Genomic DNA, 27,550 nt, shown 5'->3' with positions numbered 1-27,550 from the left:
GATACCAAGGCCATATTGAAATGTTACATGGGAAGGTCTAACAAAAGCATTTACAAACACTTCCAGTAATTAGCAAAAACCTCCAGGGCATGGGAGTATTCAGTGCACACAGATTCACTGTCTTCACCTCACAGTACTGCAGCCTTCCCCAAACTTCTCTGGATTCTGCATGATCTCATAGCAACTAAACTGCAACTTTACCAATTCACAGCTGCCCTGCATCCACATCCAGCAAGTTTTGGTTCAAACTGCAGTGTTTAAAGCTTAGAAATGTGTCATTTTAATATGGAATTATAGAAAAGATAGCCCTAGCCTAGATGGCCCATCCTGTTTTATTCTCTAAGTTCCCCAAGGAAATTCAGCCTTGTTCTGAGGATAGAATATGGGAGGAAGCCACAGAAACAGCTCTAACCATTATGGAAAGGTGGTTTCAAATGTCTTCATCCAAAATTAAACTACTCTAAATCTAGCCTTCAGTGGGAAGGCACTGAATCAAAAGGAGAGACCCAAAGAAAAACCACTAATATTCTGTACTGTAAAAAGAGAATATTAGCAATTCAAATTACCTCATCCACAACTTTTGAAAAATAATGGAGGGTGGATATCACTTCTTCATCTCCTTTACCTAAGGCAAAATGCTGGAAATAGAAAAACACATTTGGTCCATAACTTTATTTAAAGATGAATATAAAATACAACGCTTGTTTTACTGCAAATCTAATTAATATTTCTACAAAATGCAACAAATACTAAAAATAAATGTAAAAACAAGCTCATTAATATACATCATTTTACTCTGCTCTTCTTGTGTTAAATGAATTAATTTTGGACAGCACTTAATTCTTATTATACTCATTTTAAACTCATAGAACTGGAACAAACTGACTTGTATCTTCATAAATTTATTAACTCGGATTTTGTACCTTTTTGGGTTTTTTCTAATCCGGTTCTTTTCGTAAGATTCTCAGAAATGACCCAACTCCCTTGAACATCCTGAGGAAATTCACAACTGCCTTCACATGATAGCAAGTAAAGCAAATGCCCTGAGCACTTCCAGAAAAGTGCTGGTTTACAGTTTACAGACTTCTTCACAAGTGCTGAGGCAGAAAAGAAATCAAAGTCACGTGCTGAACATACCTGCTTTTCATAGGCAAGGAGCTGCTTCGAAAGCTGTTGTGTGGCAAGACACATTTCATTCTACAAACAAAAATGACATGTTAATAGAAATAATGAAAGGTCCTCAGTGCTGCTGTGTGCAAACAGCTAGTCCCAAAATACCTGCACAGATGTCCTGCTTTCAGTTAAGACAGAGTTAATTTCTTCTCAACAGCTGTTACAGTGCTGTGTTTTGGATTCAGATTAATAATAGTGCAGAAAACACACTTATGTTTTGGATTTTTGTGAAGCTGTGTTCATCCTAAGTAAAGGATTTTTTTTCCTTGTCCCATACCTGGCCAGTGAGAGGGCATGCAAAAGAAACTGGGAGGAAGTACAGCTGGGCCAGACAACCCAAAAGGACCAAAGGGATACTCCACACCACAGAACATCAGGCCCAGTAAATAAACTGGGGCAAGTACCCTTACGGGAGGCCAGTCGGGGTTCAGGAAGGGAGCTCTGGCATCAGTTAGTGGGAGGTGAACAGCTGCAATGCACATCACAGTTTTTTCCCCTTTTTATTATCATTATTATAAGTTACCATTATTATTGTATTTTACTTTATTTTCCATTATTAAACTTTTTTATCTCCAAATACAAGTTTTACTTTGATTCTCCTCCACATTCCACTGGGGTGAGGCAAAAAGAAATGGGGTTGGGCAAGCCCCACAAATGGGGCTGGCAGAATTTCCAGCTGGGCTTAAACCATGACAACAGAGAAGCAGCAGTAAGAGGGACATACTTCAGATCTACAGTTTAACTACTTTGAATAGAGTTAATGTTTGGGGGTTTGGTTTCAGGCTTGGGTTTCCCCCATCACAAGAATGTTTTGTTATATCACAAGAATATAACAAAACTAGAACAACATCAAAGACATAGGCTGCCATACCAGCAAATGAATGTTTCATACTGGTTAATCATCTCTCCCCAAAACCTACATCAATAAAGAGAAACAGAAGGTGTGCCTCACACTGCATTCACACTCAGGGAATGTACCAATGTAATTACAGCACTTTAAGTGGCTACAAGAGCACAAACCAGCACATCTGTCTTTTCCTGAAAATACACACACACTTAAGATGTGCTTACGTCAGGTAAGATCTGTAGGGAAGTTGTATAATTTTACTTGACAGCTGGAAAAACCAGACAAGCACTTGGATATGTCAATCTTTAATCAATGTATTCCTAACAGTAGCATATCAAGTGCTCTGTCCCTGATTTGTTAACAAGGACTTACAACAAGAATAAAAGAAAAAAGGGAAGGGGGTAACTGACACCCATCTTAATCCCTATCAGATCCTTCTCATCCTCAGAAAGGCAGAGAACTAGTAACTTTAAACTTAATTTTAAACCTTAACAAACTATTCCTGTCTCCAAATATATAAGGCCATAGGGAGTTTGTAAAACTAGGAACAGATCTCTGAACTGCTTTAATAGAGCTCTTTTTACTAGGGCTGATACAGAAAACCATTAAAACTGGGACAGAACTTGTATGCTCTCTTATTGTCCCTTATCATCCTGAGCAAGCAGAGCCCAGCACAGTGAACTATCTGGGCCAGAGACCCAGAAGCACCCTTTGCTTTGGCCTGCTGCCACCTATCACATAGTTCAGCAAAGAATCATCCAGTAGCTCCAACGAACAGAAGCAACCAGTCAAAGTTCTGCTGAAAAACACCAAAAGCATCTACAGCATGGTTAGTTCAGTACAGAAAGAACCTCTTCTGTCAAAACAATTACTATCAGCAGAGTATCTATACATTCACGATGCCTCAGATCCCCAGATCCTCCTTAGCACAATGTTAACCTGCTTCCAGGCACAGTGACAACTCTGACTTTACAGGCAGCACTAAACCCAACTGCATTACCCAATGGCATTACAAATAATTGTAATATTATTAAATACAATATATGGTAAATAAGCCTCAGGAAGGCAAGAGGTATGATGCAAACTTGCAAGTATGGAATAATAACACACACAGTATTTCACAGAAGTCAGTGATGCCAACTGTCGTTTATTGCAAATGTTTGTCCCATTCTAACACTCTGTTGAAGCTTCTCTATGTTAAATTAGAAGTTTATAAAATGCTAACTTAATTTTTATTCCATCAAAACGTTTTAGGAAAAAAAAGGTCTTATAATTTGAAAAGCCAACACAATTGTTCCCTTAGACATGAAAAGAAAACAATTAAAAGAAAAGCTGTATCAGTGCTTACTTGCTAAATAAGCAAGAACTCTCAGCACTTGGGGTTAGCTATGCAACATAATCAATATGAAAGTCCATGTGAAGTCTAAAGAGCCTGACACCCAACTACTGAGTTACAGCCTCCTGAAGGCAATACACAGGAAAATCAAACAAGCAGCACTGTTGAAAAATGCAGACGTGAGGAATCATGAATTTGCCGAGAGAAGTAACATTTATACAGCACTACTTTAAAAATAGCTTGACAGATTCAAGCTGTCCTGACACCCATAACATGGTACCTATAAACCAAGACTGTTATATAATTGTCAAAAGTTTCTGTAAGAGTCTGGATGTAAAAAGGCCGTGAGCCACCACAGTTGTTGCTGCTTTGCCCGTGTGCCTCTGGAATCACAAGACAACTGCTCACAGAGACAGAGATGCTGAACAAGATCATGCTTCACAATTCCCATGCTGTTCCCTCTCCAGATACATTGATAAACACAACATTTGTTTCTTTGTACTCCTCTTCTGATATCACTGCCCCTGTATCTAGAGAGGTCTAGTCAGGACTCGTGAGATGAAATATCTTTACAATGACAAAATACTGCATCTTACTCTCCTCTCACCTGCTCAACTATTTATCTCTTCTAATAGTCAGCAGAGACACAAGAGTCTTCTAAGTTTCCTAAAGGCATTTTGCTTCAAGTGAAGATTCCCTGCTCAGCCATTTCTAGAGCATGATGGAGAACTGGAAATGACAGCAAAGCTCTGAAAACAATTTACTATGACAGTGGTCAGGAAGGTAAACTGGGCACACTTTGCTCATACACTATTGCAAGAATCTCAGCATTGTAAATTCAGCAAATTAAATTTTCTAACAGTCCTTGCTTGCTGCTGCATTATAATATTGCTCAGGTAATAAAATATCCAGACTGACAAACACAACATTCACAGAAATCAGCAGTAATGCCAGATGCAACATCAGGGCTTGCACACAAGAAGGAAGCACTACAAGAATAAACTCTGCAAGGAAGATCTCCTGTATAAGACCACTACTGCAGTAACTATTCCAGAGTACTACAGCACAGCTGGGAGATCTACAAAAGGAAGTATGTACTCACACAGGTGTGGTTTATTTGATGAATATAAAAATGCTTCACTGTATTTAATCACATTGGTTTGCCAGATCAACAAGCCTTACTCCTCCAGTGCTAATTTTGGGTTCTGTGACTTCTCCTTAATCAGGGCATCAGGGCAATCTCACTCCCCTAGTGCCACTTTCAGGTCCTGTGACTTCTTAATCAGGGCATCACACACTGCATCTACCTTGCAGCATCACAGCTTCTTTTGCACTGAAGAGTTACCACCTGATCCCATGTGGTGTGGGTGCCCAGGAGGTGAGAGCACTGTCCTCATCCTGCAGGGCAACCAGAGGCTTGTAAAGCACTGAGGGCCTTGCAGCCAAGGCAATCTGCTTTCCATGCATCACCCAGCTGCGGCCCAGGCAACAGAGCCACTGCTACACAGGATGTTGCACATCCCTCCTTACACTCTTTTAAAAGTCCTGCTTGAACACACGTAAGTCTGAAAAGATGTTTAAAAGGATTCCTATTTTCCTAAACGTTTTTATTTTTACAATAAGGGCAAGTATTTCTTTTTCACACTCCTTTCAAATGCACTGATCAAAGTGCATTAAGCAGTTTGAGCTGTCACTTTACAAATTTAGTGTGGCTCTCCACACAGAGCAGTGTTTTGACACAGCTAGAGACAGCATGCAGTTGGTACTAATTGCTACTCCCCTGAGACTCTGCACTGAATCTCTAGAGAGCCATTAACTATTGTTATTTGATCACAAGCTACAGTGGCTTGAATAACATGAAAATCAGAGTTTCCATCAGAAGAAACACCAAATTTCTAGTAAGCTAGTCCAAAAAAATGTTGAAAACATGGTTAAAACATCTGGGAAATGTTAAAGTTCAGAAAAAACTATGGAAGAAAACAAAATTAACATTTTTTTTAAACAGTCATAAGTGTTTTGAGGGGGCATAAACCCAGAATTTTCAGTACTGGATACTAGTACAACCCACTGATGCTTTGTCTGACTGCCTTGACTGTGATCCCAGTCATTTTATGGCCACTGCTTTAAAGAAGATCAGTAACTGTAATTCCTACCTTACAGACATGGCAATCAGAGCAGGAGATGACAATGACTTTGCAAAGAGAAAATTTGGCTTTGCAGAGTCAAAATTTAAGTCATGAAAATAAAAAGGCAAATTCAGAAAGTGGCTTCGCAATACTCAGCTTTTACAGGGTTGGTAACATTTGCTAATATGCTGCTATTGAGGCCCAGATAACATATCAACAAAAGTGCTTTTTCTCTCAAGTTGTGATTAGGCAGCCAAGAAATACCACATACATTTTTCTTAACTGTCAATAACTAACTTTATGTTTAGTAGGCAATTCAGCATTACTCTTCTATTTCTACATCTCAAAACTGCATCAAACTCCAAAGACCTATTTTAAAGAATCAGATTTTATATCAAATAGTCACAAGCAACTGAATACTTACATCAAACTAAAGTACATCTTACATCTGTTCAGGAAAGAAGTGGTGAAAAAGTGCTGGAAAAATGAAGTAGACTCAGTAGTACTGCAAAACAGTGATGGGTAAATGTACTGAGACAATGAGAAGAAAAAGGAAATGTAATTATGGTGAAACAGAAATGGAGAAGGCTAAAAACCAAGATCAAAAGGAAGAGGAAAAGAAAAGCAGAAAAAGCGCTTTTTTTTCTGGAATCACATAGAGCAACCACTTCCTAAAATGCCATCCTAAAATGTCATCAGCAGTGGAAAGGGACATGAAGCCCTCAGGGTGGACATTAAGAATCAGATTTATCTCCTGATTCCCTTCTTCATCCATTTCAATCCTACCCAGTCTTTGCTGTCAGATTCCTACCACACAACATGCCCACACTCTTTGTAACTCTTAAAGCACAGTGACTCTACCAAAATGCCTATCCCCGACTTTTAGTGCTGATTTCATGCTACCTCTCAAGCCCTTGGCCATGTCCTGCATAATTTCCTATGTACCTAAGCTGTGCTGCAAACCTCTGTCTGCTCTGCATTTGCACTACATCCAAGATGTGGAGACTGTGGAAGCTCTCCAAAGCTGGTTCATCCAGGTGCAGGCAGCCAGATCCTGGGCAAATTGTTCCTCCAGGTCAAACTATCAGTCATCCAAAGAGCAATCCCATCAAATGGACATATACCTTGCTTATAGCAAGACTTACAGCTGAGCTGATTTCTAATAATGTAGAGATCACACACTCCTCAGGGAAATTCAAAATACCCCACAGCTCTTAATCTCTCTGCGGGCTCTGATTTACTGGTTTAAGAACAGAAAAGTTGTTTCTAGTGAACTCAGGAATTTAACCTACATAAATATTTGCAAAACTTCCCCGAGACACTGTGTATGTCTTTAAAGACCCAGATATGGAATTTTGAAGCACCTAATTTTATGCGCATGGGAATCAGCTTCACGGAAAATCACTCAGATTTACATTTTCCAAAGCACTGCATGCAATTTCTCTTACAGGTTTTACTTTCAAAGGGATTTAGTCATCTAGGTCATGTAAACACTCTAGAAAATGTTATTTTTTCTGCTCCTGCTAATTTCTTTCACAACTACTCTAGGCACTTGACTTTAGTATGACCCAAAGTGCACATCTGCTCTGTAATCAATGGACATGGGCAGCTCCCTTCATGAGCTGAGACACAGCATCAAAGTTATGTGCCTAAAGTCAGTGTGCAGACCTGGGAATTGTGTCTGCATTTTGGCAAGCAATTTTGCCAAGGCTGGCCTCCCAATGTACCATAAGGTAAGGACACAACACAGTTTCCCTCTGATTAATTGTTTGCAGACAAAATAAAGAACTTTTTTTTTTAAATGAATACTACTTTTCTGAGCATCAAGGCAGGAAGAGGTTGAGCTATCAGATGAAAAACACACACAACTCCTCTTAAACTACATAAGAAGCATGTACTTAGCAACTCTAATGTAAATAACAGCATCATAATAGCAATTTATCTTCTACTCCAGATAGAACAAAAGAAATACAAATGAAAAATTACCTGAGCACCATAGACTCGTTGCATTGCCTGAAGCAACTGGTTTGTGTATTCTGTAAGGGTTCCTGCATCTTCTTCAAAGACACTGAGCAAAGAACGAGTCTTCAATAAAAGAAAAAAAAGCAAAGCTTTCAGTCCTAAGCAGAAATATTAAAAAGAATTAAACAACTACAAAGAGATGGTAGTAAAAAGTAAAAAACGATCAGAAATAATATGCCCTTGACTTGCATAACTCTGTTTATTCAGAATCTCTAAACATGCGGAAATAGGTTCTTTTACTATGGATGCTAAACTGAGGCACAAGGATGCAAACTAATAAAATGCTAGAGCCACATCACAACTCCCAGGCTCTTGCTCCTACTAGCAGTCCTTCCAATAGTCCATAATCAGGGATGTAAAAAATCCTGAATATCTTCCTGACAACAGTAATTCAAACCCTGTTAAGGACTGGGGGTCAAACACCACTGCTTGCTCATTTTACTTCTCCAGTGTCAGACTGCATTGAAAGCACCCCTTTCCACTGAGATAATTTACACTCTGTTACTCACTCCCCACTGTCCTGAGCAACTCTTAAGGGGCCCTGGCCAAAGCAAGCTGATGTCACTGGACCAAACAACTGAGTGTTCATCTCCAAGAGGCACACAAGGATACACCCACTCAGAGATACCCTGTACTTTCTTCACTCTACTAATTCATCTTAGCCAGCAAGCAGGAAGGGGAAGGAAGAACTTGTGTTATCTTAAAAGACAGAAATTCCCTTGGTTTTTTTTTGATTGAATTGTCAGGAATAAAGAATTATGTTGCTGACACAGCTCCCAAGATAGGATAAAAAAGATATTTCAGAATAATGCCAGGCTCTAAAATTTGCTAGATCTTTACAATAATTAAAGAGGAAAGATTGTCTCTTTAACAAACTCATGATCCATATTTAGTCTTAGCTTTGATAAATCCAATCTACTAGAGGCTAACTGGAAATGTCTCTCCATCTGCACAGCTAAGCCCTATGATATTAATGAGCTTCATCTGCTTACATGAGGGGCACACAAACTCCAATACTTTCATAAACATGTCAGTCCTGTAAAAGAGCAAGGCCTTTATTTATCCCCCTCTTACAGGAATCTCTAATGTACCTGATTCAAATTTGGGAAATTTTTCAAAGTTTTAAGATAATCCACTACTTTGACAGAAGGCACGTGCATTTTTCAAGGCATTTTTTCTTCTATGCAAAACTCTCTGCCCAGACCTTATTCATCCTGGAAAACTCAACACCAGCATCCTTCAAGAATTCTGGCCTATGACTGACTATGATTTCATCTCTGCTGAGAAGTATCCAAGTCAGAAACCAGTGCTGGTCAGTGGTTAAAATACATGACCTGGGAGTCAGTCTTTAGGTTCTTTTCAGAACCTTCTTCCTATGAGCAGCTTTAAAAGCTCTCAACAGTTCACCTGGCTGATGTGTTGAGCTGCTTCAACACCCCCTACCTGAGAGATGCTGGCAGTTTGGGAAGCTAGTTTGAGATCCTAGCATGTAAGGGAATATGCATTACAAAGTATTGTTCTCAAATTAAGTGAACATAAAAACCAGAGAATGAAGGGAAGTCCAAGTCAATGAAATTTATAGCATGAACCCAAATGTTTAAAGCACCTTTGTACAGAACATCCCTGTAAGGACAGGGGCACGATTTTGAGTGTCTTCCACATTAACATATTATTTCAGTAATTGCAAATATATTGATTTTTAAAAATATCTGGTTTCAAATGTTTTACCTTCAATGATGTAAAGCAAAATAATGTCAACAAGCTATTTTGTATCTATGCAGTACTCAATTTGTGTTACAATGGCACATAAAAAGTACAGGGTACAAAGATGGTTAAAAAATCAATCTGGGAAAAGCAAAAATTATAAAACTTGACACAATGTTTAACAAGCCAAATCTCAAGCCAAAATTCAAAGGTTGTAAAGAAATTGCCTGAAGCAGGCTACAAATCACATACTTCTGCCTGCTGGAAAAGGTTCCCAAATACAGGAATGTCAGCTGCATTTGTAAATTTTACTGAATTTTTGCAGATTCAGATTTTTCATTTGTCTAAATACGGTTTGAGGTAGAACAGCTCCAGGAACCAACTTCTGAAAGTCTTGGCCTCTGTTATTGTCACATTGTTCAAAACTAATAAAAACAATAAATTATTCAGACAGTTTGGAAGTTATTCTTGGAAACTTTAACATTTAAGAATACCACATGAAATCACTGTAACAAAATACTAGCATGTATGTATTTTCTTTCTTGCTGTATTGACAAATATTGGAATAGAAGCTAATTCTGCTGAAAGAAATCAGTAATCCAAATATTAAGCTAACATTTAGGAGGCTCCATTATTCACAACATTGTCTCAATGTCTGCAAGGACAGGAAAAAAAAATTCTAGTTTCATGTAAGTACTTCCCTTGATTTTAGCATGACTGCTGACATAAATTTTTCTGTATTTTGTAGCCAAACATGTCAAAATTAAGACACTTCTTATGGCTTGTTTCAGCCAGTGTCTGGAGACAAATCAAGACAAAAGTACTGTACTGATGGGGAGAGATAAATCAAGTTCCAGAAATCTGATGAAGAAATAACTTTGGCTAATTCTCCTCGGTCTTGCATGTAAATCACATACTTCCCACAGATTATGCAAAGTGAGGTTATATCCTCATTTCGCCATCCCTTTGCACTCCTGTAACTGCAGAGAGCAGGACAGAATCAGGCTCCTTCTTCCGGAAGTAACTGATCCTATAAAATGCTATGCTGCTTATTTCTGTGGAACAGAGACTAATTTTTTGCCTTGATTTTGTGAATCTAAAGCTCTCCCCAGTGAAAAAAATAATAAAAATATAAAAGATTGAAAAAACCCGCTTCTTCTTCCTTGCATGACAATAATATATTTTAGCAACACTGGGCCATTATAAAAATTAAACGTCACCCCCGCTAAAAGCTGCAGAGCTTGAAGAAAAACCAATGACCAAATCAGGGTAAAACATCCTGGCAATACCCAGGTTTATGCATTGCCCGGTATTCCAGTGATTGCAAAGGAGACGTTGACAGCTTTCATTTCAGGACACAGGAAAGATGATGACCTCCAAATTCCGTTCATTGCATTGTTCAGCTGCTTTCAGTCAGCGTTATATTTTTTATCATTGAGGGAAGTGTTGACTGAAGAGGTAAATTAGTTCATTTCTCCTGCATGTCAATTTCTTCAGCTTTAGGACACAGTGGGTAGTTTAACACTAAAAATGTTACTAACTACCCATAATGAATCTGGTACATTCTGGTAAACTGTGGAACATGGAAAAGTTCAGGCTGGTAAGGAACTCTGTAGGTCACCTTGTCCAAACCTCTGCTCCAAGCAGGGCTGACTTTGGTGTAACATCACATTACTCAACACTTCTTCCAGCCCAGAGTTTAAAATTCCTAAGGATGATTACAAACACGCCACATCAAACAGATGATGAAATCCTTCCTACTAGAATGAGATTTCATGAAATTACCAAAAAAACAGGATAAAATGAGGCAATTAAGACCCAAAGCTCACTAAGTCCTGACAAGTGCATTTCCAATCTTTCCTCCAAAATGTCTCATGACAGACTCTGTAACACCTTGGAGCAATCTGCTCTACAGCTTACCCAGTCATTCCTCCTCCTGATCCATCAGCACACGACTTAGGATTACAACACAGGCTTACCTGGGAGCTGCACCCATACTGATCCACCCTGCCCTCATTTGTTTATTCCCTGCTTCACCAACTACTTTTGTATCTCGTTCCACACCATACTTTGTCCCCAAAACACCTTCCACATCCCCCAGCGGATGAATTTCCATTCTTTCCCCTTCCTGTTACTTCTCTCTTCCACTCAACCAGCCCCTGAACACATCAAGACACGGCATGTTCTTCTCGGGGGGGCTTCCACAGTGCCAGGGGTGCCCTGTGCAGCTGCGGCACATCGCGGCTCCCGGCGGCGGGCACGGGACGCTGGGGCCAAAGGAGGAATATCCTCCCCTGCCCGCACTCGGGAAGGAAAGGGAAGGCGACCGCCTCTTTTCGTTCCTCACACCCCTTCAAAGGAGGTCATCTTCGATGGTATCCGCCTCACTTATCCTCATGGAAGCTCCTATATGGGAACTGCGGCCCTTGAGGATCAGGCACGCTGGTGGTGACACTCCTCCAGCCTATTCTGCCACGGGGGCAAGGTGACTCACTGCGCACAGGTGTCTTTTCCCTTCGGGGGAAGCCAGCGCACCGAGCCCACCTGTCCTTCCCCGACACATCTCGGCTGTTCCAGGCAACATTTATAGCCATGAAGCGCACACCCAGACGGGACGGTACGAGGAAAAAGCCACAGCAGTTTCACTAAGGGCGGTGAGGAGAACGGGCGCACTGTCCCCCGCGCTGGGGGACGCCGAGGAGCAGATTCTGCCTGCTTTTCCCCCGACGAACGCCCCGCAGGACACCAGACTTCCCCCACGGCCGCACGGCTGCCGCCCGCGCGTCTCAGCGCATCCCCGCTCCCCGACGGCTCCGACCGCCGAGCTCGCCCCGACCACTTCAGCTCGCCCCGACCAATTCCTGGCCCGCCGCGCCATCCCCCCGCACCGCTCTCGGCACCCCTCTCCCCGGCTCTCGCCTGCTCTCAGCCCACCCCAGCCCGACCAGACCCGCCGGCACCGAGCACTCAGGTGCGTCACACCGACGGACGGACGGACGGACGGACGGGCTGTCCCGGCAGCGGCCGCTACCTGCGGGCTGTCCTGCAGAGCCTCTTCCAGCAGGAGCTTGTCGACGGCGGGCATGTTGGCGCTGCAGCACGGCGGAGCCCTGGCAGGAGCGGGGTGCGCAGCGCAGGCACGCCCCGGCGGCGGGGCTCGGCTGCGTGCGTGCGTCCGTCCGTCCGTTCCTCCCTCTCCCTCTCTCCCTCTCTCTCTCCCTCTCCGTCCCGTCCCGTCCCGTCCCGTCCCCGCGGAGGCAGCCGCGGCGCTCTGCACGCACTGGGCACGCCCAGACGACTCCGCTGGCGGGGCCAGGGCCGCTCACTCCGCCCAGTTCCCGTCGGCGGAGGAAGCGAGTCACGGGGAGCGCCGCGGGGGGGAGGCGTCCTGCCGCCCTCAGCTCTGCGGGCCGCGGCATGGAGGGCGCCGATGGAGGGCGGCTCGGGGCGGCCTCCCGCAGCTCCGTGGCGAGACGAGGGACGCAGCAGCGGCCCCGGATGCCCCCTCAGCTGAGAGAGGTTGTGAGGGCGCGTGGGTGTGATAAAAACCAGGGGAAGATCAGCTCCTCCAGCCTGAGCTCGTGGGGCTTGGGGATCCCCAGCTGCTGGTGAGCCCTTGGCTGTGCTCTCCTCAGGTGCGCGGCAGGGACACTTCTGGCATCACACAGCCGCTTGCTTATCAGTGACCCTCCTTTGTGGCATCTGCGTTTGTTCTTGTGCATGGACAATTCTGCAAGTGAAACTGTGAGACCTTGTGCTTGAAACAGGCAAATCCCCGCACAGCCATAGCCCATATCACCATAACCCCATAACACTTGGGGGGTTGGAAGGGATGCATTTTGAGTTACTAGTCGTTCATGTACTGAGCTATGTTTTTATGGGTCCTAATGCTGTCTTAATTGTGTTGGATAACTTCAGCATTTAGACATTAATTTGGATGCTTAGTTAAACAAAATTAATATTTGCAAAGAAACCACAGCTTGATATTTATTTGATTATGTACATGCCTTTGAAGGGTGTCCATTGCTTTTAGGTACCTTAGCTTCTCCAAAAGTCCAGGGTTACAGATCTTGTAGGGAAGTTGCTCCATTCTTGTCAGCTGTAGCTTTTGTTGCTCCAGTGTGGCTTTAGATAAAAATGGAGATACTCAAATCCAGAATCTCATTTAAGGAAAAAAAAAACCAAAACCCAAAAACCAACAAACAAACAAAATATAAAACCCCCAAAATAACAACAACAACATCAAAACCAACAAACAAAACAAAACCCGAACAACAAAAACCCACTTCTGAAGACTTCAGGAAGAATCCTGCTAATTAAATAATATGCAAACAACCATACTGGCTCTAAGATGATACCATCTTCGAAGAAATTTCACAGTCTTCAGATAACTCATATTGCTGGCCTCTATTAAAAGAAGAAAATTCTAAAAAATGCAGCTTGTGTTGTAAAAGAACTCCAAACATTAATATTGACCAGCTTTTTGCATCTAAATCCTAGTGGATTTTTCCACTTCTGTTGTTCTTAAGCTATAGGAAACATTTTATATGACAAGGTGATTGCTAATAAAGATTGAGGATTTTTTTTCCTAATTAAAAGACTTTTTGCAGATTGGCTAGATGATTATTTGCTTAATTATGTATGAGAAAGACTACTGAACCCTGCAATTTCGGCTACAGTATTTCTGTGTGTCTGACATTGATTGGTATTGCTTCTGAAGCTTGTGACGGGACCTTTAACCCAATGTGCCATGCCATAACAGTGGGACTGCTCCACCAGTCCTGAAGCTGGACTCCCTGTTCCAGGCCTTTGAGTAAGAAGAGAGGTCTCACATTCAGTTCTTTTTCCTGCCTGAATAAGGACACTGAACCATAATAAAAATCTCTAGCTAATACCAAAAATACCATGGATTACAGTATGTATTTACACAAAGAGAAAAGAAAAATAGATACATATTTATCATAATAATGTTTCAGAGAACTTTAGAGTGGTGAAAAGAGGCCAGAGATTTTTTTTTTTTCTACAGAATATGAAATAGGACACCAGTTAGGCATTAGGCTTAAGACTCTGAGATCACATTTGAGCCAATTTTGTCAGTCTGTGTTAAGTCTTATTTTTCTTTCACTAGAGATTTTGAAAGCATTACTTGACATTAATGGAGAACAAGAAAACCATGCTGCATCAGATTTTCTGTATCTGTTAAAGTACTTTCAGGGCATTTTTTAATATTTCCCAAATACTTAGTTTTAGTTATAACTCTTGCTTCTTCCTTTCCCCCTCTTGTCTTGAAATAGTTCAGCAACAGCTCTTACCCATTGAGTTGAAGTATTTCCTTCACCAGGAAAGCGTTGAGGTGGTTTGTGGTTTTATTTCACATCACTGCAATAACCTGGAAGGTTTTGTGTTCTTTTTGATGTCTTTGTTTAGTCTGAGGTTCAAGAGTGGAAACCTGTTGTCATTCCAAAGTTCAGAATAGTTATTTCCAGAACAGGTTCTACTGGTTTTATTTAAATAAAACGAAAAAACACTTCATTAACTTACTGAAGGGTGATGTTTTTTACTAGTTGTCATTCTTTGTTGTATCATTTCCTACACAGCTGTAAACTTGGCAGATTGCTTATTTATAGTGAAAAAATGTTTGTTTTGAACTTTACCAATTCAGTCCAGCTGGTTTTGAATTTCAAAAGTTGCCTATTAGGAATTGAAATTAATTTCACAGTCACTTGGTTTTATTGGGTCTTAAGAATTATTCTTCAGTTTTGGTAACTCCAAATAATGTTTCTAAAAGAATTAAAATAACCCACAGTACCACCACCAAACATTTCAACAATTTATTTATGCAGCATTAGCAGTATTATAAAACGAATTTAAGTGCCTTGTCCACGGGCAGTCCTTTGGGTAGAGGTGATTCATTCTTTGACACAAGAAAACAGTTTCTGGATTTCCTGAGTTTCCATGTTCTATATCCAGGTACTGAATGCAATATACTCAACTACTACAAAAAGTCACGCTGACTGAAAAGCACTCTTACAGCCATTCTGGGAACACTGAACATAAGGAAAGAGAACAGGGAAACAGTAGGCACAGTACCCAGAATCAGTCACCTGACTGCTCAAAAGACCTGCCACGGAAGTGTGAAGTGAGCTTGGGATCACTTCAGGAAGCAACTCAATTAATTTGCATGTGTGTATTCTATAACCTACAGATGACTCAATCATGTTAAGGAAAATGGCTCCTAGAGTGGGAAAACTTTAGGGAAAAAACCTCAGAAAAACTACAATTAAAGTGATCCATACTGCTTACAAAACTAGCAAGAGATCATAGTATCAAGTAAAATCAATAAATAATTGAGAGTTGAGTATGAAGTAATTTATTACATAAACTAATTATCCTACTTCTAAGAAAAGATGATGCTTCCTTCCAGCGAAAGCCTGACAGTAGCCAAAAAATCTCATAGTTGGGAGAATGATCAATTTTAAAGGAAAGAAGAAAGTTTGAATCCATCTGGAATTTCAAGATTTGTCTTCCTAACAAATCTCTTCGCAAAATGATATAAAATCTTCCAGTATTACTGTAGGTCCACAGAAACTGGTGAATCTTCAAACCTAAAATTGGGGTTTTACACAGAACAGTCTTGTTCCTGTTTGAGGATGGTCAGGAAAATCCCTTGGTAACCAGCCAGTCAAGTCTGGCTGTGTTCCAGGACAGGAAGGACCACAGTGTGAGGTGGCAGCTGGGACTGTGCCTTCTGCAGGACGGAAGGTGTCAGTGCCATGCTTCCAGTCTGCCCAAGTGCTTTCCCCCTAACTGCCCAGCACCAGCTCAGGGCTGGAAGCAGCAGCGCCAAGCCTGGATGGTGCTGTGCCTGAGTTAATAAGCCCTGCCAGCTTTAATTGGACTGTTTGGAAGCAAGGCAGCTGTTGTGCATCCTTAGCCTAATTTATTTCCAAATTTGATAATCCACCCAGTATTAATGGAGAGCTGACTGCAATTATTTTTTTCTGGTTAGACTGGTTACAGACTAAGTCATAGTGCACTGTGCTCTCTTTCTCATATGTTCCATTATATCTTTAAAGAACTTATTGCATTATGCTTCCTTTTTGGCTTCATACCTTATACTTTACAAGAAATTTCCAAGCAGTGGTGTGGTAGTCACATATTTGCTAAGTCAGCTGAGTATATTTATGCTTTCAACAAAGTGTCTCATATTCTTCTTTGTGCTCAGTAACACATCTTTGAACTACAGATGACTTTTAGACATGTAATAATTTACCATAAGTTGTGCAACTTTATATAAATTTATATATAAATACAGAGTATATGTTATATAATAGTAGCAATAAATTGCTTCAAATGAATACAAGTGAAAGATGTGAAAAGGACTCTTAGTACTTTCACTATCAGAAGCATCCCAAAACAATTTTTTTAATAGTATCTGAATAAATTACTGGTTAAATTAATACTAGGACATTTGATGTACTGGACATCTCTCGGATACACAGGAAACGAGTATCTTGTGATTTTGTGTATGACCCGTAATACTGAATTGAAATAAAATTCCACTGAAATTATGAATTGCTTTGTGACCAAGAGGTCGTTTTCTTTGTTTTAACATAAAACACATGGCTTTGTTTATTTCCATTAAACATGTTACTAATATGCCAAAATGGACATGCACAGATGGACTGGCTGGTGGGATGAATCTAATTAAAACCTCATTGAAGGTGAAGGGTATAACTACCATCTTTATTTCATGTAATTTAAGGACAATTAAGTGTCCTCCTGTAACCAAGCACAGCAGCAGTCTCCCCCCAGATCCAGAATAAAAATATGGTTTCAAATGCTGGAGTCACTGATGGCAATACCAGTCAGAGGTGTTGCCACCACTTCCTCCATGCCTGCCCTGCCCTGCGCTGTGTGGGGCTTGGATAGTGTTGCCGTGACATTTTGTTTGGGGGCCTGTCTGATGGAGGGCATCTGATTTAACAGTTTGCATTTGCATTGCAAGAAACAGGAACATGAGATAGCGGGTAGTTCGTTGGAGAATTAGTGGAATATTTTAAGCTAAAAGTTTTATGGTTTTGCAGTGCAAATTCAATGCACAGGCTCCTTCCTCCTCCTAGCTGTGCTTTTTGTGGTATATGTTGCTCCCTAACCTGCTTCAGGTGATGGTCCAATAGAGTTCAGGGCTGTGTGAGAAGTGGTGAAAAATCTTTGGATGAAATACAAGAAGTGACAGAAAGAATGATACAGGTACTTCATCAAAGAAATGCATGTCCAATATGATTCTTTACATTAATATGAGACCTCCAATGCCTGACATATGATTATCAAGTGCCAATAAATAACCTGTTAGAAATAAAGGTTACCAAAAGTCAGAAAACCACATTCAAGTGCAGGCTGGATCTGCAGAAAAGACTGTCAGTTCAGTGTCAGAGGGAACCTGCTTTTTTAGTCTTTGCAACATCAATACAATTATCAGAAGCAAATGCCCTTACTGTGTCTAAAGCCAGCTCTTGGTCTAATTTTTTTATCATGAGATCACATGAACCAATCAAGCCCTGTACTTTTGTGTTTCTTTCTGAACACAACTGAAAAGTTCATGTGGTCTTAATTCTGATCACTCCCTTTGATTCACTTTTGTTAATTTTTCTATGGCTGGTTAGGCTAAAAAAAAGCTGACTGATAATGTCTTAACATTTATATGTAGCAGAACATACCTTAAGGCCTATTAGAAGTCCACAAAAGTTTGCCAGCATAATTATATCCTTTTTGGTCTTCCTATTTTCTGTTTGGACTCTTTTTGTTCTCCATACACCATGTAGCACAACAGGGTCTGGGTACATAACTGAGGCTGCTGGAGACCACAGAAGCCCCAAACAGCTCTCCTGCCTGCTTCCCCCCTGAGCAGGGCCTGTCTGTGCTGCCCAGGGCAAAGGCAGAGCAGGATGTGGTGGTGCAATAGGATGTCATTTTGTATTTTTAGAGAAACAGCAAAAACCCCCAGAGGATGATACAGAAAGCATTAAGGAAACGCTAGGCAGTACCCAAATAGCACAGATACCACAATCTGTTTGTTTCCTGCTGGGCAGTGACTCCTCCCAGCAGGCTGCTGAGACAATGTCAGGAGCACAAGTACCCAACCAAGTACAGTTGTACAAGGAAAATACAGTGCTGCATTGCTGCCCAGGCAGCAGGTCTGTGCACCCCCAGTTTAGCTCAGCAGGAACCTTCTCACCCCAGAGCTCTGGGTTCCTCCACAGTGCTCAGATGCTTCCACTGTCACAGGATCAGATGTTTCCAATTCTTCTTCCTGTGGCGGCTGCTTAGAAGTTCTTCTGCTGTCTGGAGAAAGCCAAATACTGGGAACCCTTTCCTATCATATGACTGGACCTACTGCTGCAAATGAGGGGCTTGCCAGACAGCTGGAATGCTGCAGCATGTGCACTGAGCACTCCGTCCAGCATTGCTGCTGGATGCAGGGCTGTTGCTGTGGCAAGCTGGTGACTTGCTTTAGGAAGGGCCAGGGAGGAGTGTGAGGGGAGCAGAGTTGAATCATTATAGGAGCGGTTGCAAGCTACACATTGTGATTGCCTTTTGCAGCTTTGTAGCTCTTGGAGTGTCTTTTCAGAGGTGTGTTGCCCTTACAGCATGGGTGACAGAGCACAGCCCCTAGGAGGCTGACAGCGGAGCTGTTAGCAAAATAAGTCTTCCAGTTGGCAAAGCTCTCTCAATATTTTCCTTGGATAAAGGTCACTGTGAGCAAGGTACAAGCAAGGTGAATCTCACCAGGCTATGGCCAGCTCTTTGGGCTATAAAATGCCCACGATATGTGACTGCTCAAGCACCTGAACTTGTGCAGAATTTGCCTTGCAGCTGAGAAGCTGCTCCATCCTTTTGCTTTCCATCATGTGATTTGCCATGCAGGCAGGCGGTTTGTAACCCTGCAACAACGCCACATGTTACCTGTGGACTTGACAGCCCAGCTCCAGTCCTGCAAACTTAGAAACTTGTGTTTAGCCTGTCAGATTCCTGGAAATTAATCAGGCATATAAATGTTGGCTGGATCACTAAATAGTTTCTCAGTTCTTTCAAGTTCATTTATGATAACATATTGCTTTTCCTTGTTTTTCTTTCACATTTTAAAACCAGAACATTTAGTTCAAGAGTCACATACAGTCATTATCTTTAAACACTCTGTAAACGTAAGTGCTTCCAAGATCCTAGGTCAGCAACTATCTCTCAGTTGAAGCGTGAAGCATGCAGACAGCATGTACTGCTGTTAGAGTCAACAGCACCTAGTAATGTGCATAGTTTTTTCTCAGAAAGGACCAGTGGTTTCTAATTATTTTTTCACCCTCTCAAATCCCACTTCTGTGAAATAGCAAAAAGAAAAAAAGCCCTCCGAAAAGAGCAGTATCATATCTGTTACTGGGAGAACATGAATAATAATGCAATGGGAAATGTTCTCATCTGTGTTTTAGCTAACTTAAAAGTTTTGAAAGAAATCTGTGACAGAAGAGAAGTTGCCAGGGTTTTTCATCGCTCCCCTGAACAGAACTGCTTGTGCATACAGAATTTCAGAGGTTTTATTAGATTTGATTTACATTGTGTTGTAGCCTTGCCAAATGGAGCAATGTTCAGTACTTTGAAAACTAAATCAAAAAAGAGTGTCTTTGTTTCAAATAAGTGCTCTGGTCATTGTTAGGTTTGAGTCCAGATCTCTTCTTGTTTTTGCTGTTGTACATCGGAACTGTTGCAGCCAGCACCTGTGGTTTTACCATGTCTCAGCCTTCTAGGACGGGTTTGCTGTGAGGGGCTACCAGGCTGTCAGCCCCCCATCAGACCTTCCCTAAGTGACATGTTCTTCTTATTATGAGATGGAAGGGATTTGGGATTGGCCCATCTCATTCTGGAGGAAAGAGAAAAGCAAGTCCTTGAATCCTAAATGCTCACTGTCAGAAATCAAAGAATTAAATCTCCACAGCAATTATTTTAATCTATGTTCATTGTTTTCACACAATTCTGTGCATTTTAGGAGCCCCAAGTCATGTATTTTGAAATGCCATGCAAATACTAATAAACAAAATACCAGTGTTTTGGGAGTAATTCCAGGTATATATTAAGGAACAGATGGTTTGGGTGTGCTGCCTCCACTTTGCTGTTAAACCTGGAATAAATGAAACTAGATAAAGTATTTAATGCAGAAATTCCCAAACTGTCAATTTCTTTGTCTGTCTCTACCATTTGCCTCTATTTGTGGACTCCAAAAGCTGAGTCTGTGTTTAACAAGGGTGAATTTCTTAATCTTTATTAATATACATGAGAGGAGTTTGTCACCCTTATATAGGTACTGAAAGGATGCCTCCTATGAGAACATCATGTGAGGACCTCATATAACTACTATGGATTGCTTACAGTTGGTTTTATTTCATGGGTACAAATATTCTGCTCTTACAAATATTTGAAATTATGCATACAAGAGCCATCCTTAAATGCTTAAAAATTGCTAGTACTTTATCTGTCAAGAACTTACATTCTGTGTGTTAAAAGTCACCAAAGCACAATATGTACTCGGTATTTGTGGGTGCCTTTTTCTTTTTAATGACCTAACACACACTGCTTCCATATTGCTAATGGTAAGAACTTCTGTTTACTGTATGCTGAGTATAACAGAAGTTTTGATTAATCAAAATTGTTAGCATCTTCTTGTGTTAAACCCATATTTATATAGAGAGGTGCCGTTTTGATGTACATTTATCTTTTCTTAGTCTGGCTGGTATTTGCTGAAGCAGAATTCTATTATTTCAATTAAATGGCACTTGCAAGTTATGAAAGTCACAGTCCATGTGAATTATAAATAGCTACTCTAAAAAGACTAGCAAATTTTCCCTAAGTTTTCAAAACTAAGACGTTAATTAAGCAGAGGTAGATAAATATACAGCTTTGATGAAGACATTTTTTGTTGTGAGGATGTGTCTGCTGCTTCGATAGTCTTCAGGCACACTGCATACAAAAACAGGGCAGAGACTGTGCTGGTTGGCATCATTACCAATATAGGGCAAAAGCAATTTTTATGTGTGGAAAACTGTAATGGAAATTTATATGAACAACACAGGAAGAACTGGCATCTGAAAAAGTGCAGGAAAATAAAACATAATAAAGCAGGGATATCATCTTCCCACAGAAGTGCACAAATAACAGCTGTGTGTACAGAGGGGCCTCTTGAAATAAAAGTGTGAGACTTAAAACAAGAGATGTGCCTTTCTCATACACAGTTCTGAGGCAGAGAGAGTTTCCTGTCATGGATCTAAATGCAGTTGTCTTGCACTACTTGAGTACTAATTTGGGCTTTTCAAATGGAGCAAGTGTGTTTGAGGTACACATGTGCTTGAAGTGATGCACACACTGTTTCAAGAAGATGCAGTGCTGCACTGACATCTTCAAGACGGCACAGTGTAAAGGTCCTTTCTCTAGCATTTTGTCAGTTTTTCATATTTGTTTTTTGTATTGCTGTCATTGGAAAAGCTGATTTAGCTGCATCTTGCAAATTAATTTATGAAGTGAGAGACAGGGAAAGAAATTAATCTGTCTGCATAGTATATTAAAATAAGAGAGTAAGATGCTTTTCTCCTCTGGAATAGAGCTTTGGGAGGCTTTTTGTTGAGATAGTACAATGAAGCTTCAGGCATCTCAGAAGTAAGAAGCAACCTTACTTATCTCCTGTATTTTTCTGAAACCTTTAATAGAAGAATCTCATACATCATATATATCAACCTTTTGGGCACAGAAAGGACTCCAAACTGTTTCTTAGTATCCGATTTAAGCATTTGGCCATTTTTTATTTTCAAGGGCACCTGAAAATAACTCTTAAAGAGAAATATTTGCAGGGAGGGGGTAATAGCTGAGCTCAATTCTTCAGGTCTGTGTGCTAAAATCCAGACTTTTTAGGAACAGATATAACACTGATGTGAGCATAGTAGCATTGAATTACGACATTTCTTCCCTGAACATACCTTTGAATGTTTTAATCTTGAGCTCCATTTCTACTTTGTGAATCAGCTGAGAATCATATGCCCCATAAGCTTTTAAAAACGAAGGGGGTTTCATGACTGTGGACAACAATCACATTCAGAAAGAATTATTGCAAAATTAATTGATATTTATTCTGTCAGAGACCGGGGAGGAAGGGGGTGCAGAAATTTCTGTAAAGCTGGCATATCCACTAACAGAATTTTCACATTTCTTTGGCACTTACTGATGGGCCAATGGGTTCCTTGTTCATTGCTTACTAGATTTTTTAGGAGAAATCATTGATTTTGTCTCAATTCATGTCTGATTTGGCCCAACAGTGAGAATTTTATTAGTCACTTTCATGAGAGCAGGAACAGATAGATAAATTAAAATCTTGACTTAAGAGGAAAGAAAATCCTTCGTTTTGGCAAATACTATTTTTTTGCTTTAAAGTGAGGTATTTAAATAATATTTTTTAAGTCTGCTTCCACAAACCCTTATAAACATACATGTTCTACCATTTTGTGGTGGTTTTTATAACAGAAGGAGTCATAATTTTAATTTAAAAAAATATTCAAGACAAACTTTCCACAGTCCCTTCAAGGAGAAAGACAAATTGCTTTTCCCCTTACATTCTTGCAGTTTGATTCTGTTCCTCACTGTGCTGGCATGATAAGTAATGCCACGTGGATCATTTAAGGTTAGATGGTAGCTGGCCCATCTGTGGGCTACTCACTGTGGTGTGAGCTGAAGGTGAGGCAAGACCAGCTCAGAGGAGCGTAGGGCAGGCGCTGAAAAACTCCCATGGTGAGTGCGGGGCTGCCAGGCAGCCAGAAAAGGGACTGAGTGGCATGTAAAAAGCCCTCTACCACATTTTCTCATTGCTGACAAGGAATGCAAGGGGGGACGCTGCGTGGATTACAGTAAGTCTATGAGGGGCAAAGAAATGTGGCTGCTCCCTCCATGCAGGGTCCCTCCCCTGCACAAGTCATATAAACTTGGTATTATTAGCAGAACCTAGTCTCTAGAATGGAGTTTCTAAACCCTTTCACAGAAAATCTCTTTCAAAGTGTTCTAACTACCTATTGATCAACTGCCAGAAAATGACAACTTGCTATCACTGCTGCTAACTAAAGGTGAAGGTAGGGGATATGGTATATTGATTCTTTGGTGTTTATTCTACTATGAAGAACAAAAAGCCAGAAATGTGTGAGGTGGGGAATTGATTATTCAATGTTTATCCTGATATAAGGAACAAACCACCAGCAGCTGAAGTGGGCAGGGACCAGGCTCAAAGCACGCGAAAGTAGGATCTTCATTTCAATTCAATGTGGCTGGGAGGTGGAACAGAGGATGCTGTGGGTGCTAGGGTCTTACATGTGTTCAAGGGTTGGTGGAACAAGCTTATAGAAGAGAATGTGTTAAGGGTTGCTAAATACATCTGCCTCAGGCAGATGGTGACCTGTAAATGCTGGATGATGGGAGACTTTGGGGGGCACATACCATATGAGTTTCCTATGTTCTCTTCAGCTGCTGTCAGAGGCAGAATTCTGAATAAGGTTGATCTTTCCTTTGACCTGATATAGATTTTTTTGTTGTTGTTTTTTTGTTCTTATTAGGCACATCCATTTTATAAATAGTAATGCTATCTCACTGCTTCCTACTTTGGCTCCTCTATTATCTCATCCATCAGCTATTTCTTGTCTTTCTGACTGCCAGCAAAGATGAACATTCTTGTTGTGTTCAGATAGTACCTTGCACTGTTGGGGTCACTTGGTGCAAGCAAGTGCTTCCACAATATAGCCATTATTAGGAAATAGTATAGAAACATGGGGGATTGTAGGTTTCTTTCCTTTTGTTGCCCTCTGTGTTTTGTTATGACTGTCATTTGGCTTCTGTAACCCAAATCAAATTGGTCAACCCTTTTTGTTAAGAATTAAATGTTCCCAGCAATGTAGAGATCTTCTCAATGTCTCCCTTTGCCATGTAGTAAGCAACTTCAAGGTCTGTATAATCAGAATTTCTTAGTAAAAAGAAGTTCTTGATTTCCCCCCCTTTCTATTAATGTAAATAATTTGGGGGTTTTTTGTTTGGTTTTTTTTTGGGGGGGGGGGTTGGGGGGTTTTTGGGGTTGGGGTTTTTTTTTGGTTAGACTGGGGCTTGGACTACAGAATTTTTCAAGAATCATCCTTTCAGGCTTACTGGGAAATTGAGTCGTAACTTTCTGTCATTTACTGGCTAAGTGTTCACAAGCGCCATCTATCCTGTATCATAATATTTGAAGAAGTCAGTGAAACCTACAAGCCCAGGTTGCCAGCTATAAAACAACAGTGCTCTAGCAAGACTGTAAAGTTGGACAGGGAGAAACATAATACAAGGTAGCCTGAAAACATGGGAAGTAGAACTTGAAAGCAATGCAATTGAGAATCAACCATAAACAAGGTGGTTGTACTGGCAAACTCTGACCACATATTTGCAGTGCAACTTGCACCTCTTAAACAGGGCAAGTTTGGTCTAAATTGAATTCCTGTTTGATTAGGAAAAAAATTATCTCATGGTGCTAACTACTGATGAAGAACTGACAATATTTTCAGGACATTTGCAATTTTGAGAACAGCCATGTCTACGAGACACAGTTCAAAAAAATACTCAGAAGATGCTAATTAGCACTATATTTTTTTAATATAAAATCATAGGATATCCTGAGTTGGAAGAGACGCACAAGGATCATCAAAGTCTTGCTTTTATACTTGCATAAACTGAGATCTAACCTTTTGTAAGCAAAAGTTTTGTTAGAAAGAAATAATGGATACATAATGTTTCTGTGTGGATACTTAAATGAAAAAAGGATTTTGGAAAGTATATATTATTGTGCAAATAAGGGATGTTCCCTAGGACCCAGAAGTAATGGGTTTCATCAATCCTTTCCATAGACTTGCATACCAGCTTGACAGACAGATTGTTTGGATTTTAAGCACTCAGACAAGCAAAAATGCTCAAAAGGGGAAAATCACTGGAATTTCAGATTTAGATAATCTCATCAATCAATCTGTTTTCTCAGCTGGGTAAATTTTCTGTTAATTTAGGGAAAGAATAACAAAATCCTTTTCCACTACATCTTCTGAAATACTTACAGAAATTTACATCCATACATCTCCCAGTCTTCCTCAGAGGAGATGATATACACAGGGTGTGTGATGGCAGGAGTTTGCTGATGCACGTAACACATCGCTCCCTTCCCTTAATGTCAAGTGTTCATTTAATTAACTTGCTTAGGTGACTGTATTTTGCTACCAGTTATTTTCAGTAATGAAGTGAAATGCTCTGTTAGTGTAAAACACAAGTAAAGTTGAAACTAAAATGTGTCTTCCCATTTGTAGTAGGAGGCAAGTACAATAGAGCTGCCAAGATAGGGGCTGACTCATTACAATCCCAGACACTGTATAGAGGAATACATCACATTTCCTGTCATAAGTCCCCTGAAAGTGCTACTAACTCCAGCTTTGGATGGGTGTGCTGGAAGTTTCTTGTCTTACTGTGTAGACAATAGTGCAGCCCTTAGTTTGTGCACACAGGGTGCTTGGCTTGTGTGCAATACACTGAACTTGTAGAGGAGTGAGAACATTTAGAAATAACATCACCTTTCTACCACTGCAGGTTACCACAGCCTCATATCTTCTCCTCATGGCCAGGGCAGTGGCTCGGTGTCAAGGCATCTCCAGGGGAATTTTGCCTCCCAGCTGCCTTTTCTAATATGTGAGGACATGACTGGGTTTCTGTGCTCACCACAAGTGCTTCCTCCAATGTAAACTGCATATTAAAAATACGCTCATAGATACTTCAAAATGTGCCAAGCCTATGGTCAGTGTGGGTTGCTGGGAGCTTTTTGTTTGTTTGTTTCTTTTTACTTTAGAAAACCATGGGGCCTTAAGGAGGATGTCTTTCAGCATTGCTTTCAGAGCACCCTTTCTTCCTTCTTAACTCTGCCACTAAAAATTCTCTTTGAGCTGATGCTTTGGTGCTGAAAGCTAGGCCTGAGGGTTCATTTTTCAATGTGTGAATTTCAGAAAACTGACTATCAAAAAGATGTGGTTTTGAACCTTTGTGAGATTTTGTTTTTCTGAAGAAAACTACACACATTTGCACTGTCTGTCTGCTGTAGGACCAGTGATGGTGAAGAAATTGTGCGGTCAAACCTATGTGCCCATTAGCCCTGTCCTATTAAATTTTGAGCTGGTTGTTCAGTTCAGACAATTTCTTGGGAAGGTATAGACAAAGACCTTGGAAATACTGACTTTCTGCAATTGACATGAAAATAGAGGAGGGAGTCAGAGGAGGGAGATCTTACACCCTTGTCATGAGGTGGACATCAGTGAGCCCATGTAGCTGTCCCTCCCTAGGCCAAAAATCCATAGGAGACTGGATGTTATTGCCTCTGCTGCTTATGGAGCTGCTTTGTTTTAATGTGTACTTCTTGGGAAACCAGTAAGAGAATTGTGATTTCTTTTTTTACCCCCTTCTCAGAACACACTGCAAGATCAGGCAGAAGCTCTTTATATCTGGTCCTTTTGTAGAAGACAGTTATCAGTCAGATGCATATGTGATGATCATACTGATGTATCTGTGACACCCCTAAAACATCTTTCTGAGCCCTTAAACAAATTTGTTGTAGCAGTAGTATCTATCTATCTATCTGGAGTATTTGTAGCTGTATCTAGATGTATCCATTGGATTTCAGCTTCCTGCTCATTTGAGGATGGAGGAGGAGAAACCAAGCCATCAAGATTTTAGAGTATTTTACTCCTTTGTGTGGAAGACAGGTTTGGGTTAACAGAAAGTCAATTTCTTTTTGGTAAATGACACAAATGTTGAATGAAAATGATTGCTTGAAGAATTTGTAAACTTATCTTTCATCTTTCTCAGTGCTGCTGATATTGCTTGGGGAAAGTGAATCTGAAGCTCTTCTCAACTCAATGGGTCTTCAGTTTCACCATCATGTTTCTTTTAAGGAGAGAAATACCCAAATCCATGATAAAGATTTGCTTAAAATAGTGAACAGGATGTTATTGATAGCAGATATAGAGTTTGCAGCCTGTTCCTGTGGTTACGCCGATGTTCCCCTTTGCAAATGAGGGGCTTCCCAAAGCTCTCGTGAAGCCAAGGAGCGTGAGCCAAGGAGCATCTCCACTGCCCGGGGAGGCTCTGGGCTTGTCGCCTGAGAGTGGGGGTCGTTCGTAGTCCTGCAGGCTTGAGTCTGGACTGAGCTATATCTCCGGCTTAGCAGCTCCAGCCCGTCCGGGCGAGGGGACAGCCCGGGGCGTGGCTCTC

At 40.9% G+C, this 27,550-nt stretch overlaps 1 protein-coding gene across 1 annotated transcript in view; it reads right to left on the bottom strand.

Annotated features, from left to right (window-relative positions):
- The window catches only part of APPL2 (adaptor protein, phosphotyrosine interacting with PH domain and leucine zipper 2), a 29,734-nt gene extending 17,236 nt beyond the window's left edge, over positions 1 to 12,498 (bottom strand). Inside the window, exons 1-4 of the mRNA XM_064702545.1 lie at positions 12,240 to 12,498; positions 7,469 to 7,567; positions 1,138 to 1,197; positions 567 to 638 (exon numbers count right to left, since the gene is read on the bottom strand). Coding sequence (XP_064558615.1) covers positions 567 to 638; positions 1,138 to 1,197; positions 7,469 to 7,567; positions 12,240 to 12,293 — 285 coding nt within the window. The 5' untranslated portion in view covers positions 12,294 to 12,498. The remainder of the gene's footprint in view (positions 1 to 566; positions 639 to 1,137; positions 1,198 to 7,468; positions 7,568 to 12,239) is intronic.
- Positions 12,499 to 27,550: the final 15,052 nt, after the last annotated feature.

The sequence above is a fragment of the Zonotrichia leucophrys genome, chromosome 1A (genome assembly GCF_028769735.1).
Source record: "Zonotrichia leucophrys gambelii isolate GWCS_2022_RI chromosome 1A, RI_Zleu_2.0, whole genome shotgun sequence".
Lineage (NCBI taxonomy): Eukaryota > Metazoa > Chordata > Aves > Passeriformes > Passerellidae > Zonotrichia > Zonotrichia leucophrys.
This window is presented reverse-complemented; position numbering and strand designations above follow the sequence as displayed.